General features: G+C 59.7%; 1 protein-coding gene across 1 annotated transcript; it reads right to left on the bottom strand.

Annotated features, from left to right (window-relative positions):
* Positions 1-585: 585 nt before the first annotated feature.
* On the bottom strand, positions 586-6,798 carry LOC128155018 (START domain-containing protein 10-like). Its single transcript, XM_052816447.1, has 6 exons — positions 6,171-6,798; positions 2,690-2,837; positions 2,468-2,571; positions 2,233-2,350; positions 1,895-1,947; positions 586-1,590 (listed from the first exon to the last, which is right to left on the bottom strand). Exons 1-6 carry the CDS (start codon positions 6,333-6,335, stop codon positions 1,378-1,380), a joined length of 801 nt encoding a protein of 266 aa, XP_052672407.1. The 5' UTR covers positions 6,336-6,798; the 3' UTR covers positions 586-1,377.
* Between the last annotated feature and the right edge of the window lie 5,456 nt (positions 6,799-12,254).

Raw genomic sequence — 12,254 nt, 5'->3', positions numbered from 1 at the left:
AGTGGCAGGTAGCTCTGGGCAGGCTGCAAGCCCTGGGTACTGCCAGGCTGTTGACCCCCACCACTGCCTAGGTAGAGCTCTGGCTGTGAGAGCAGCTGCCACATCCTGGCCGTGTTCCCTAGTCTTTACCTTGGTGGGACAGGTCTGGAGCTGAGCACTCCAGCACCATCAGCAGTGATGGCCCTGTTTGCTATTGGCCTCGCACAGATCAGGCTTAAACTCAGCTGAGGCAGGAGCCCAGCAGCCGCAGGCAGCCTTGGAGCATGGGGGCAAGTGGGTGGATGGAAAATCCAGCATTTGTCAGTATATTCCCCCAGCGGTGTCCGTCTAGACTAACTTCCCATTGTCCCGTGGAAGCTGCCCCATGCCCACGCATGCTCATCTGTATACGTGTGGGTGTGCGGAGCCCAGCATCCACCTCTCCTGCCCCAATGCCAGCTACCTTGCTCCCTGATGAGGGTCACCCCTGGGTGCTGGGACTGCACGGCTGGACTGGCCCTCCCATCCAACCCAGGACCTAGCACCTGGACAGCCTCAGGGTGCGCTTGGTGCCAGCTTCCTCGCTGTCCCGTGCCAGCCTGAAGCTCTCTCGCATACACACCAACCCCTTTATTGTTGTGCCAGAAACCACAGCAGCAGCAAACACTGAGACAGTGGGACAGAGGCTGCCCAAGACCCCGCTGCCAGGACAAGCCCCCCCAAACACCACCTGGGGAATGGGTCCCCAGAGCCAGCTGGTCTAGAGCCAGCCAGCCTGCAGAGGTGAGCCTGATGCCCAGGAGAGGACCTGGGAGGGCTCCCTAAGATGGGGGAGGGTCACACAAAGCCTGGGGGGGCTTGGTGGGCTGGAGTGGGTCCAGCCTGATTGCAGGGCTGGCAGGGCTGGCAGAGCTGGACCTTGGGCCAGAAAGTGTCAGTCCAAGCCCTGTGCTGCTGCAAAGCCTGGGCAGAACCCCTGAAGACCCCTCCCCCCCCCACTTCTGGACCTTTGAGGGACACCCCTAGAAGGTCTTACAGTGGCAAAGGGATACCCTGGTGCCACAAAATCTCCTACCCACCCCATGAAGGGTTCCCCCTCTCTTGCCCTGCCCAGCCTCTCCTTGGGGCACCTGCTCCCACTGACAGCTCTACCTCCTGCATGGACACATCTCCATGGGCGCAGGGGGGACAAGGGTGCCCATCCTCCCTCTTTCCAGCACCCATGCTGCAGGTTCCCATGGGACAGTACCCTGCTGCCCGGGTAGGGGGGTCTATGGTGAAGGAGTCGGAGAGCAGATGTGACTATTGGGGTGCAGGGGGCCAAACTCCCACCCATGCCCCTTGGCTGCCAAGCCCCGGTCATGAGGGGTTCCCCTGTGAGAGGGCTGCAGCGAAGGCTCAGGCCTCATGGTCACTGGTGCTCAGGTGGTCCTCGGGCAGCCCCGTCTCATCGATGTTCTCCAGTGAGTCGGCATGCTGCACCGAGAGCTCGGCCAGGCTGACACTGGGCAGCGTGTTCTGCTCCGGGTACACCCAGGGCTTGTATCCAGGGTCGTGCTTGCATTTCCACTCTGGGTACTTCAGCCCAGCCTTGTAGATCTTCTTCATTGCCTGTGAGCAGAGTGGGTCCAGCCCGCCACGGTGCCCCAAGTCCCCAGTGGGGTTGGAGCCACCCTGGTGTCTGGGCACAGTTCCCCCATTGCTTGCTTTTTGGGGGTGCTGGGAGGGGATGGGTGTCTGGCTCGGACCACACGGCCCCAGCAGCATGCCCAGTGCGAGCCCTGGGTCACCCAGTACCCGTCCTGTCAGCCCTGGGTCACCCCAGCGCCCATCCTGCCCCTACGTAGGGGGCTACTTCGGGGCAGCTCATCCCTGATGCCTGTGCATCCCACCGCTGGCCACGCACCCTGCTTACCTTTGGTGCCACAAACTGGGAGACGCGATTCACCACCCACTTTGGCAATGACCCTGAAAGAGCCCAAAGCCCCATCGCTCAGCCAATCTGGGCCAGCCCCAGAGGAGGCACCATGAGCCTGCAGTGCCCAGTGCCAGACTGATCCCCCCCCAGGGCTGATGGCACCTGCCCCACGCTGTGCCCTGGGAGGGGACCCCTTTCTTCCCTGGATTGTCCCCACTTCCCAGTGCCTTTTGGACCTCCGGGTGATGGAAAGCCACGGTGGGTGAGCTCCAGGGGTACAGTGGGACCCATCCCAGAGGAGGCACACTGCACCCTCCCCTCCTGCTGGCACTCACCACGAGGGTCCACCTGGGTGAGATAATAGAGGATGCAGCCACCGGCACCATTTGCCTTGATCAGGTAACCTGTCTGCAGGGACACGGCCCTCACAAAATCCTTCCGGGGTGGGTATTTCTGCAGAGAGATGCCGTGCACCTCAGAGCGTGCCCAAGCTGCTGCCCAGCCCTGCCTGTGCCTGCTGGCCCATGTGGGCAGCACCCCTGTCAGGGCTGGGGCCGGCCGGGGGCTCACCGGGTGCTTGACACTGTAGTTGATGATCATGTAGTCATTGCCCAGGGGCAGCCAGGAGCGCAGGGTGACGAAATCCCGGTTCTTCAGGGGGCTCGGGCATTTCCCTGCAGACAAACCCTGTTACATCCCAACCCATTGCCCCCATGGATCAACACCCATGCATGGGGTTGTGAGGTCAGGGAGGTGGGTCCTGGGGGTCCCCAGGGGCTGTGGGCTGCTCACAGGAGTAGTATCCCACGTCAGCGTTAACGGTCAGGCGCCCGATGTCGTAGGTCTCGATCATGTTCGAGTCCCATTTCTTGCGGTAGCGGGTGTCATGCAGCACATCGTAGAGCGTCTCGGCAGGGACATCCTTGCAGGAGATGCGAGTCTGTGGGGAGACGGGCAGTTGGGCAGGGGGGCAGCACCCACCCCCAGAGCACAGAGCTGTGCCCATCTGGGGACGAGGACTTTAGGCTGTTCCCGTGTGTGGTGGCACGCCCCCATGCTGCTATAAAGCCACGTGTGTGTGCCATGGAGGATGCTCTGCACATGTGGTGCAGGGCATGTCCCCGCTTCAGGACAGCCCAGGCAGAGCCACTGGCCCCGCTGCTGGCATGCAGCACAGTGCAAAGGCAGGAAGCCAGTGGGGTAGAAGGACCCCCTGCTCTCAAGCGGAGCTGCCTGGTGGTCCAGGCTCTGGTGCCTCGGTACCCTGAGCCCAGCCCTGTCCTCTCACCCCCATGTTCCTGCAGGCCAAGAAAAGGGATGCTCCTGCCCTGGCATGATGCTCTCGGGCAGGGGGTCCAGTCAGGGAGGTTGGTGGGGCCCCGGCTGTAACCAGAGCTGTGGACATGCCCAACCGCGCCAGCGAGTGCATTATTGATGAAGCTGGCCGCCCCACTTGTCTCAATGCCGGGAGGAAAGAGATGTCATCTGCTCCTTGTTAGAGGCCTTGCATCTTTGATGAGGTGTTCGGCGCTGTGTAATTGGAGATGGCCCTCTGAACGTGGCAGGTCCCATCAATCTCGGGCAAGCTTTCCCCGATGGCCTGGGTGCTGGACTCGTGCCCAGGGCAGGCTTGGAGATGTGCTGCACTCCCTGGGGTGCCGTGTGGGAGCACCCAGCCCCCTTCTCCTGCTCCCCCTCCCCAGCCACCCCCTCCCCGCTGGGTCTGAAGGTGCTGCTGCTGCAGGGTGAAGGATGACTCCAGCCGGAGGTGGACCTCAGGGTCCTCCTGGGCTCCTGGAAGCTCAAGTTATCATGGTGGGACCATCGCAGCCTTGTATCCACAAAATCCCCCACTAAAGCCTGTCCACCACCCCTCTCCAGCCACAGATGAACAGAAGCTGTGCAACAGCAGCACCAGGTGCAGCAGGTGGTCAACTGGGATGGGGAAAGCACAGAGCCCAAAACCAGACCATCCACAGTGAATTCAGGTGGAAAAAAATCCAAAGGTCCAGCTGCTCTGGGACTCTCCAGGTTATACCTGCATTAATGGAAAGACTGGGGCTCTTCTGACTCCCAAACCCCAGCCTGTGCAGCTCAGCTCTCCCTCACAGACTGGGTGGCATCCTCTATCCCACGTTTCAGGAAGGGTCCCTGGGCAGTGCTAACCGCTGTACCATGCCCAGGCCCTCTCCACAGCAGGGAAAAACCACATCAAGGAGGTATTATCTGCAATGAAGCAGGCTGGGCAATGGTCCCCAGATGCCCCTGAACCTGCCTGGGATCCCATTTCTATGGGGCTTGGTGGTGGCAAACGGGGATATAACTGCATCCCCTCTGCCGGGCTGCGCTTGTTTGAACTCAGCTGGACTTCACGAGGTTCCTGCCAGCCCATCCCTCCAGCCTGTCCAGGTCACACTGAGCAGTAGCCTTGTCTCCAGCACTTCAAATGCTCTCCACACTTCAGTGCTGTCTGCATACTCGCTGAGAGGGTGCTTGATTCCATCATCCCAGTAACAGGGTGGGACCCAGCAACTGGCCACCACCTGGTCTCTGCACTGCTGACCACCATGCCATGAGCCTAGTAGTGAGCTGGTTTTCCATCCACCTCATCATCCACTTCTCCAGTCCAGATCTCGCCAATGTGGTGATGAGGAGACTATGGGAAACCCTGTCAAAGGCTTTACTAAAGTCAAGGTACAGGGCTTTTACTGTTCTCCCCATACCCACACAGCCAGTCCTCTCATTGCAGGAAGCAGTCAGGCTGGTCAAGCATGATTTGCCCTTGGTAGGTCCCTGCTGCTGTTACTACTGCCCTTGTTCTTCAGGACATGGCTTCCAGGAGGATGTTTTCCATCACCTTCCCAGGGATGGAGGTAACACAGCAGCCCGTAGTGCCCTGGAGCATCCTTCTTGCCCTTCTGGAAGACGGATGTGACGTTTGCCTCTTCCCAGTTATCAGAGACCTCCTGCAGTCACCAGGAGTTTTCAAAGAGATGTTGGCCAGACCCCTCAGCACCCCCGCGTGCATCCTGTCTGGTCCTGTGGACTTGCACATGCCCAACTGGCTACAGTGCCCCCTTATCCCAGCCCAGAAGCTCTTCCCTGGCTCATGGTGGCAAGGCGGCATGTATCGCAGCTACACCTCTGCAGAGAGCGCCGCTCCTCCTCCTCACCTTGACTCTGAAGGGCCTCCATCTATGGCAGCATTGCAATCAGTGTGTGCCCAGCTCTTCCTCGTGTCTCCCCAGCTGCATGCGCTGGTGAGCAGGCACCCAAGATGGGCTGCCAGTTACTCTGTGTTCAGGAGAGCGGTGCAAGAGCCTCCTCCATCATACTGCACACCAGGTGCCTCCTCACCACCTCCCCATGCCTTCCCTGCCCTTCAGGTGGTAGTAACCCTTCTCTGACACTCCTAGTTGAAAGCTCTCTTTTGGGTTGGCTGTCCGGTAGGTAAGATGCTTTGGCCCTACTTGCTTAGGTGGATCCCATCCCTGCCCAGCAGTCCTGGTCCTCAGTGGCCAGAAAAGCCAAAGCCCTGCCCGTGACTCCAGTCATGGAGCCAAGCCTTGACCCATAGGATACTCCCACACAGGGCTTACCCTGTGATAGGGCTCCCATGCCCCTTGCCACCAGCATCCTGTAACCACTCTTGATGTACTCAGGGTGACCTGGAAGTGTCACTGGTGCCATATAGATGAGCAACAAGATGTAACAACCTGAGGGATGGTTGAACCTCACTACTCCCTCTGCAGCACCCCAGATCTGGCCCCTGGCAAGCAACAAACCTTCCAAAACAGCACACGAGGGCTCTGTGGGATGCTCCTCCAGTGCAGGATGTGAGGTGATGTGCCCCAGGGTGGTGTGGCAGGGGGAGAGGCACCAGGGAGGCATCCCGCCAGCCTGTCCCATGCCCGGGGGCCCCTGGCAAGGCCATCTCCATAATGTAATCAATCCCAGGGCCTTCCCGCCTGTGTCTGGATTAAGGGTAGCTGCAACATGAGCCCGCATGTGTGCATGCATGGCAGGACACTGCAGCGGGCATCCTGGCAGGTCGAGAGGCTAAAGCCACAGGGCAGGTAGTGAGAGCCTGCAGAGCAGCTTGCCAGCTGGGGAAGCACCTCTGGGGGACTAACCCCACCAGCCCCAGCATTTGGGGCAGAAACACCCCCAGGCAAGCTGGACCAGGGTGCTCCCAGGGACCCTTGGGAGCAGCTGAGCGCACAGCTGGGGCAGTGAAGGGCTGGCAGTCCCGCAGCTGCAGGCATCTGCTTACCTTGATTTTCTGCACGGTGCAGCTTTCTTCCTGGCCCTGACTCCACACGGTCACGCCAGCCTTGTTATACCGACAGTGCCAGCCCTCCAGGCTCTCACACTGATCCCTGAAGGAGCTGAAGTCGGAGTCATCCGGGATATAAACCATGTCCCCTCCTCTGGACATGGGGCTGAGCTGCCGGACCCAGGGCGCGGGCACTGGCTGCAGGCAGGCTCCTTCTGCCTCACCTCCTGGGAAAGCCAGTTCTGCCCTTGAGCTCTGCCTTGCTGGGTGCCTGCTGTAGCTCACATCATCCTCTGATCTCCGAGCCCCTGCCCCCGGAGTGGGCACCAGCTGCCCAGGCACACTGGGATGGGCAGAGACCTCCAGCCACCCCAGTCACGCTGCGCCACACAGAGCAGCAGGGAGGAAGGCTCCTTCCCTGCAGTTGTTATCGCAGCTGCCGAGAGCTCAGATGTCTTCTCCGGCTGGCTAACCAGGATCACATTTCTCTCCGGCTGGCTGTCAGCTCCTCTATTATTCAGCAGGTAGCAGTGTGCAGGTGGCTCGGCTTTCAGGGCAGAGCTGCCCCCGGCTCCCAGAGCCCCCCGTCCCTGCTGGCCCTGCTCTCCCCTCACCAGCACGCTGGCAATCTCTGTGCCTGACTTTGCAGCACCAGCTCGCTGGCGGGATCAGCTGATCACCTGCCAGGAGAAGCGGCCAGGCCTCCCAGCAGCGCGACAGAAGTGATGGGCTTCAGCATCAGTGGGATGCAGGCCAGCGTGGGTCCTGGCGTGCCTGGGATGGGGCTGTGGTCCGGTGCACAGGACCTGGGCTGTCAATGTGTCCTGGGTCTGTGGGGTGGGCTCCTGGCGTAGGGAAGGGAAGGAAAGAAATTTGCACGTGCGGAGGTTGCCCCTCACTGGGCTCACAGGATCCTGGTGACGCTGGTAGGAAGGGACCCCTGGGGGTCTCTAACCCCCCCGCCCGCTTGGAGCAGAAACGCCACCAGCACAGGGTAAGGTCACCCATGGCTTTACCCAGCTATGCCTTGAAGGATGGACTTGTCCCACCTCCCTGGTGGCAAGTCCCACAGCTGCACCACCTCCCCAGGAAAAAAAATAATAATTCCTACTGTCCAGCCTGAAGCTGCAATTGGTGTCCGTTGTCCTTTCTTACACCTCATGCCCTACTGAGAGAGATTGGTTCCGTTGCCTTTGCATCTGCCATCCAGGTAGCTGCGTGATGCCGGTAGATCCCAACCCACCCCTCTTATAGGTCCAGTCCCCAGCCCTGCCAGCAGCATCTGCTGGTCCTTCTCCAGCTCCTCCACCTCTCCCTGAACTGGGGGGCCAGTCTGGGCTCAGCACCCAGCTGGGGGTTCCCTGGTGCTGCACAGAGGGGACAACCCCTTCTCTCAGCCTGCTGGCCACGCTCCTCCTCATGTTGCCCAAGATGCAGCTTGCCCCATTTGCTCAGCTTCTTGTCCAGGGCCTTGTCTGGGACCTTGTCCCAGGTCCTTTTCACTGGGACCCTGCTTAGCCCCGCGGTCCCCAGCCTGGCTGAAACCTGGGGTTATCTGGCCCATCTTGTTGATGTCCACAAGGTTTCTGTTGACCCGAATTTTGAGTTTCTTGGTGTCCACCTGGACTGAGGCTCTGTCATTTGCTGCACACCCATTTCCCCTAGTTTAGCCTCACCTGCAAGGCAAGGATGCACTTGCCTCCTCATCCAACCCTCTGATGAGGATGGGGAACATGGGCCCAGTACTGACCCTGGGGTACCCCGCTTGAGACCAGCTGCCAGCTGGGCATCAAGGCATGGGCAAAAACTCATGGAAGGGAGAGCAGGGAGAAAGCTGGAGAGCTGCAGCTGCTCGCAAAGTCTTGCCTGGGGAGAAAGGCTGCCTGCAGCTGCCTGCAGCAGCCCATGCTGAGGCACAGTGGGCTGAGCAGCCGCTCCTCCATGCACGCTGGCTCATCATGGGGCTGCGTGTTTCACAGCTTGGGTTGCTCTGGGTGCCGTGGTTGTCTGCCAGCGAGGCAGAACTGTCAAGCGCCATGTTCAGTTAAAAAGCTGCCACAGTGGGCGGGGAGTGGCAGATCCCAAGCTGGGGACAGTGCAGAGGAAAGACCTTGGGGTGGCCTTGGGGCTGTGGAGTAGGAAGCAAGCGAGGCCAGACAGATTTATGGTCTAGAGCTGCCTAACGCCATTGCTGTAGTGTCCCATGGGGTACACAGGAGCATGTGTGTGAATATGTGCACACCTGTGTGTCCACATGCAAGCGTGGACAGTCACCCCAGCCCCTGCAAGAGCCAGACACAGCCTGGAGAGTCTGTGTGTAGATGTGTGGGGGAAGGTAGCACCTGAGCCTGGGGGCTTTGTAACTCTAAAATGTGTCCATGGGGGGAAAGAAGGAAGGATACTGCAGTCCTGGGGATGGAGGAGCTCCAACAGGCTGTGTGGGAAGGAGCAGACTGCTTGCCCAGCATTATTGAAGCGGGAACCAGCCCTGCCTGGCCACATTTCTCTCTGCACTTGAGAGTTGGGAGCATTTCTCTCCCTGGTTGTACAGGTTGGAAACTTGAATGGAAGGTGCTTTCTTCTCTTCTGCAGCAGCCCCTGGGGTCAGCGTTCAAGCTGGACAACAGTGCAGCCACCCAAGATCTTGCTGGTCACCATCACATGTCCCCTGCAAGCCACCAGCTGAGCTGAAACGGGTTCCTGTGACCCACTTGCCCTTGCAAGCACTCAGGGCTCAAAACAACCCCATTTACCACTGCCCTTGGCTCTTTTAGACCCAAGGTCTGGATCTGGGTGATGCTGCTGGGACCCTGCACACCCCAAGGCAGAGAGATGAAGGTGACTGTAGCAAATGTAAAGGCACACATTAATGTGACCTCGCCTCTGTCACCTCTTGTTTAACTTCTCTTCATGAACATTGACTATCAAACTTCCTGTGGCTGGAGCCACCTTGAGTTTCTGGCCAGGCAGTGGCAATCTCAGCAGCAATTTTGTGGTGTGTCCCCAAGTTATGACAGCCCCATCCTTCCCGCCCCATCCTTCCCATCCTCTGCAGAGGAAGTGTCAGGAGCTCAGCAGCAGGGAGGGAAGAAATAAGGGATGTTTCTCTGGAAGCATCAGAGCTGCCACCCTAGCAAGACCTGAGCCCAAGGAAGATGGACTTTATAGGCTCATTTTGCATGAGTATCTGTTAGCAGGGAGCTGGCTGGGCTCTGGGTGAATCCCCATTGCATGGTGCCTTCCAGGCCCTGCTGTTGGGGCTGGCTGAACCTGCACCCTGGGGTTAGTGGTATAACCCCACCGTCCTGCAGCATCCAGGAGCTGGTAGTGGCTTGTCACACCTGGTTTAGTTGGACACTAGCTTTCCTTGGCTATGGGACGCCAGCAGCTTGTGGTGGCCCCATGGGTGGCACAGAGTTACATTCCCTGGGCTGACAGTATAGCTGTGCTCCATGTCTGCGCCTTCCCAAGTGAGAAATGCAGCATCAGGAGACAGGCTTGCCCTTCACAAGATTGTCCCATCTCTGGCATGCTCTCCCAGGGCACTGCTGAGATGGGTCCATCTGCTGCGAGCACGGAGGGTCCTGCTCTTGGCCACACTTTGTCACTGTGCATGGGCAGTGGGGGATGACATGGGGCACTGTCATGCCAGCAGCCCCTAGGATCCCCACATGCCCCACGGCCTCTGGCTTCGTGAGCAGGGGCCTCTCCAGAGCCTGGTGGGGCCAGGGCACGCAGGGGCTCCTGGTTAGGGTATGGTAAGGAGGACCCAGGTCCCATCCCAGCTGTGTCTGAACAAGGAATTTCTGGTCCCTTCCTCCTCCTCCTTTCATTCTCCAGGTCAAATTTCTAAACTCTCCAAGTGTCTTTACAGACTCTAGAGCCGGGATGTGGGATTTACATGCTGGGAGTGAGGTTGCAGGACTTTGCATGTGGGTGTTCATGGCTCCATTAATGAGCTTGGATGCCTCAGCAGGATGAGCTTCCAGCCTCTCCAGAGCTGGAGAACAGCATCCAATCCCCTCTGCAGCGACCGCTCCTGCTCCTCCGAGAATCGACTTTGAAAGGCTTTGCAAATTGAAATGAAAAATGTTTTTCCTACAGAAAATGGTTCTGCTTTGACTTTATGTGAACTGCAGCGCTGGCTCCCCTCGGATCCTTGTTCCACCAGGGTTTATCTCCTGGGGAATGAACAAGAGAGTTAGGAAGAAAAGCTAAAGGTGGGCTGAGAGTTTCCTGGCCTGGAGAAACCCAACTGGAGCAGTTAGGAAGGGTTACAGCTGCCACACAGCATTAGGAAATGGTGGCTGGGAGGTGAAGATCATCCCAGGAGGGGAGCAGGAAGGTGTTAAGCACCTGAAAGACATCAGGTCATGCTAGCTGTGGCTAGGCTGCCTTCCCTTTGAGGGACACAGCAGGAAAGCCAGGGAAAAGCAAAATCCTGACCCAGGAGTGATGCAAGGCATGAAATACCCTGGGGTCCTGGGGAGACCCCAGAGACCCAGTCCTGCAGGTACCCCTGCATGCCAAGTGTGGTCCCAGAGTCCCAGGACTTCAGGGACTACCCTAGAGTCCCAGGGCTGCAGGGACCCACAGGGCCCCCAGTGACACCCCAAAGCCTTGGGGCTGCAGAGACCCCTGCAGCCCCAGGGAGGCTCCAGAGCCCCAGTGACACCAGAGCCCTGGGGCCCCAAAGTTGCAGGGACCCCCAGGGTCCTGGTGAAACCCCAGAGCCCCGGTGAGACTCCAGAGCCACGGGGCTGCAGGGACTCACACGGGGGGTGAGAGACCTCAGAGCCCCAGTGAGCCCCAGAGCTGCAGGGACCCCTGGGTGCCTGGAGAGACCCCAGAGCCTCGGGGCTGCGGAGAACACCCAGCCATGTGCTCATCCAACCCAACCAAGTTAAAACCCAGCTGCAGCTCCCTCGGGCAGTGCCACGCCATTCCCCGCAGGAGGACAATGTCCCCTGCATCGGTGACATCCCCAAGCCAGGGCCACCGTGCCCAGGGACCCTGCTTCGGGCTCTGCGGCTCGCCCGGCGTGTGCAGTCTGGCGCTCGCCCACTGGGTGTCACGCGTGCTCCACGGACGACAGCGACGGGGACATGGCCAGCGACAGGGAGAGGGCAGGGAAAGGGGCAAGCCGAGAGGCAGAGAGAGGCGCAGGGCCATCCATGCCCGCCGTGGGGACAGCCGCAGCTCCCCTGCAGCCACCACCCGCAGACGTGACGTGTTCCCCTGCTCCACGCTGATGCCACCACCCCGTCCACGGAGGCGGAGGTGATGGCTGGGGCTGCTTCTGACCTGGGTCCCCCACACCGGTGCCAGGCGGGTGCTGGCTGCTCCTCCATGTGCCCTCCCAGTGTGGCATTGGGGGGTGGCTTTGCCCCCCCCCCCCCCCCGCTTGCTGTCCCCTGCTGCTCTGAGCTGTTTTGTGGCACCCCAGGAACAGCCCAGTCTTGCCAGCTCAAAGCTGAGGGTGTGGAATGATTTGCACCTCAGTTTCAGGCTCTCGGGACACTCGGTGTTACTGGGCCCAGTTAAAGGTCCCCAGAACAGCGGGCATGCTGGGGGCACACTCCTCTCAGTGCCAAGGAGCCCAGAGAGGGGGCCACTCTGTAAACTTTGCTGTTAAGCAGAGGATGAGATGAAGCCCCAGGACCTTTCCTCTTGGGACAGCATTGGCACCCTGCACCTGGGGACCACCAGCTCTGGTATGCTTTAAGCGTAGACATTTTTCTGCCACTTTGGGAGCTTCTGGTGTCAAGGAAAAGTGTGTATGGAGGGGCTTGCTCCCCCCAGCCCCCTTGGAGGCTGGGACCCAGCACGGCTGGGGTACCCAGCCCTGCTGGGTCCCTTCCCTGTCTGCGGTGCAAGGACAAGGTCTCATCTCTGGCATCATTTCACAGGGTGATGGGCAGAGGGCAGCACCATCTCCCTCAGGCAAAGGCAGGGCAGGGGGTTCAGATCATCCACGCTGGCAAAGTCAGGTGGCACTGATAGCAAAGTACAAGTGTGTAGGGGGGGAGCCTGCCAGGCGCATTCCCAGAGGCTGGCACAGTGAACAGGGGCACAGAAGGG

Source organism: Harpia harpyja, chromosome 20 (assembly GCF_026419915.1).
Source record: "Harpia harpyja isolate bHarHar1 chromosome 20, bHarHar1 primary haplotype, whole genome shotgun sequence".
Classification (NCBI taxonomy): Eukaryota; Metazoa; Chordata; class Aves; order Accipitriformes; family Accipitridae; genus Harpia; species Harpia harpyja.
This window is presented reverse-complemented; position numbering and strand designations above follow the sequence as displayed.

Excerpts from the sequence above, each read along its gene's own strand:
- LOC128155018 (XM_052816447.1), bottom strand. The coding sequence starts at position 6,335 with ATGTCCAGAGGAGGGGACATGGTTTATATCCCGGATGACTCCGACTTC. Across the intron at positions 2,572-2,689 it reads TGACGTGGGATACTACTCCT|GGAAATGCCCGAGCCCCCTG; the intron begins GTGAGCAGCCCA and ends GTTTGTCTGCAG. Across the intron at positions 1,591-1,894 it reads CCCAGTTTGTGGCACCAAAG|GCAATGAAGAAGATCTACAA; the intron begins GTAAGCAGGGTG and ends CTCTGCTCACAG.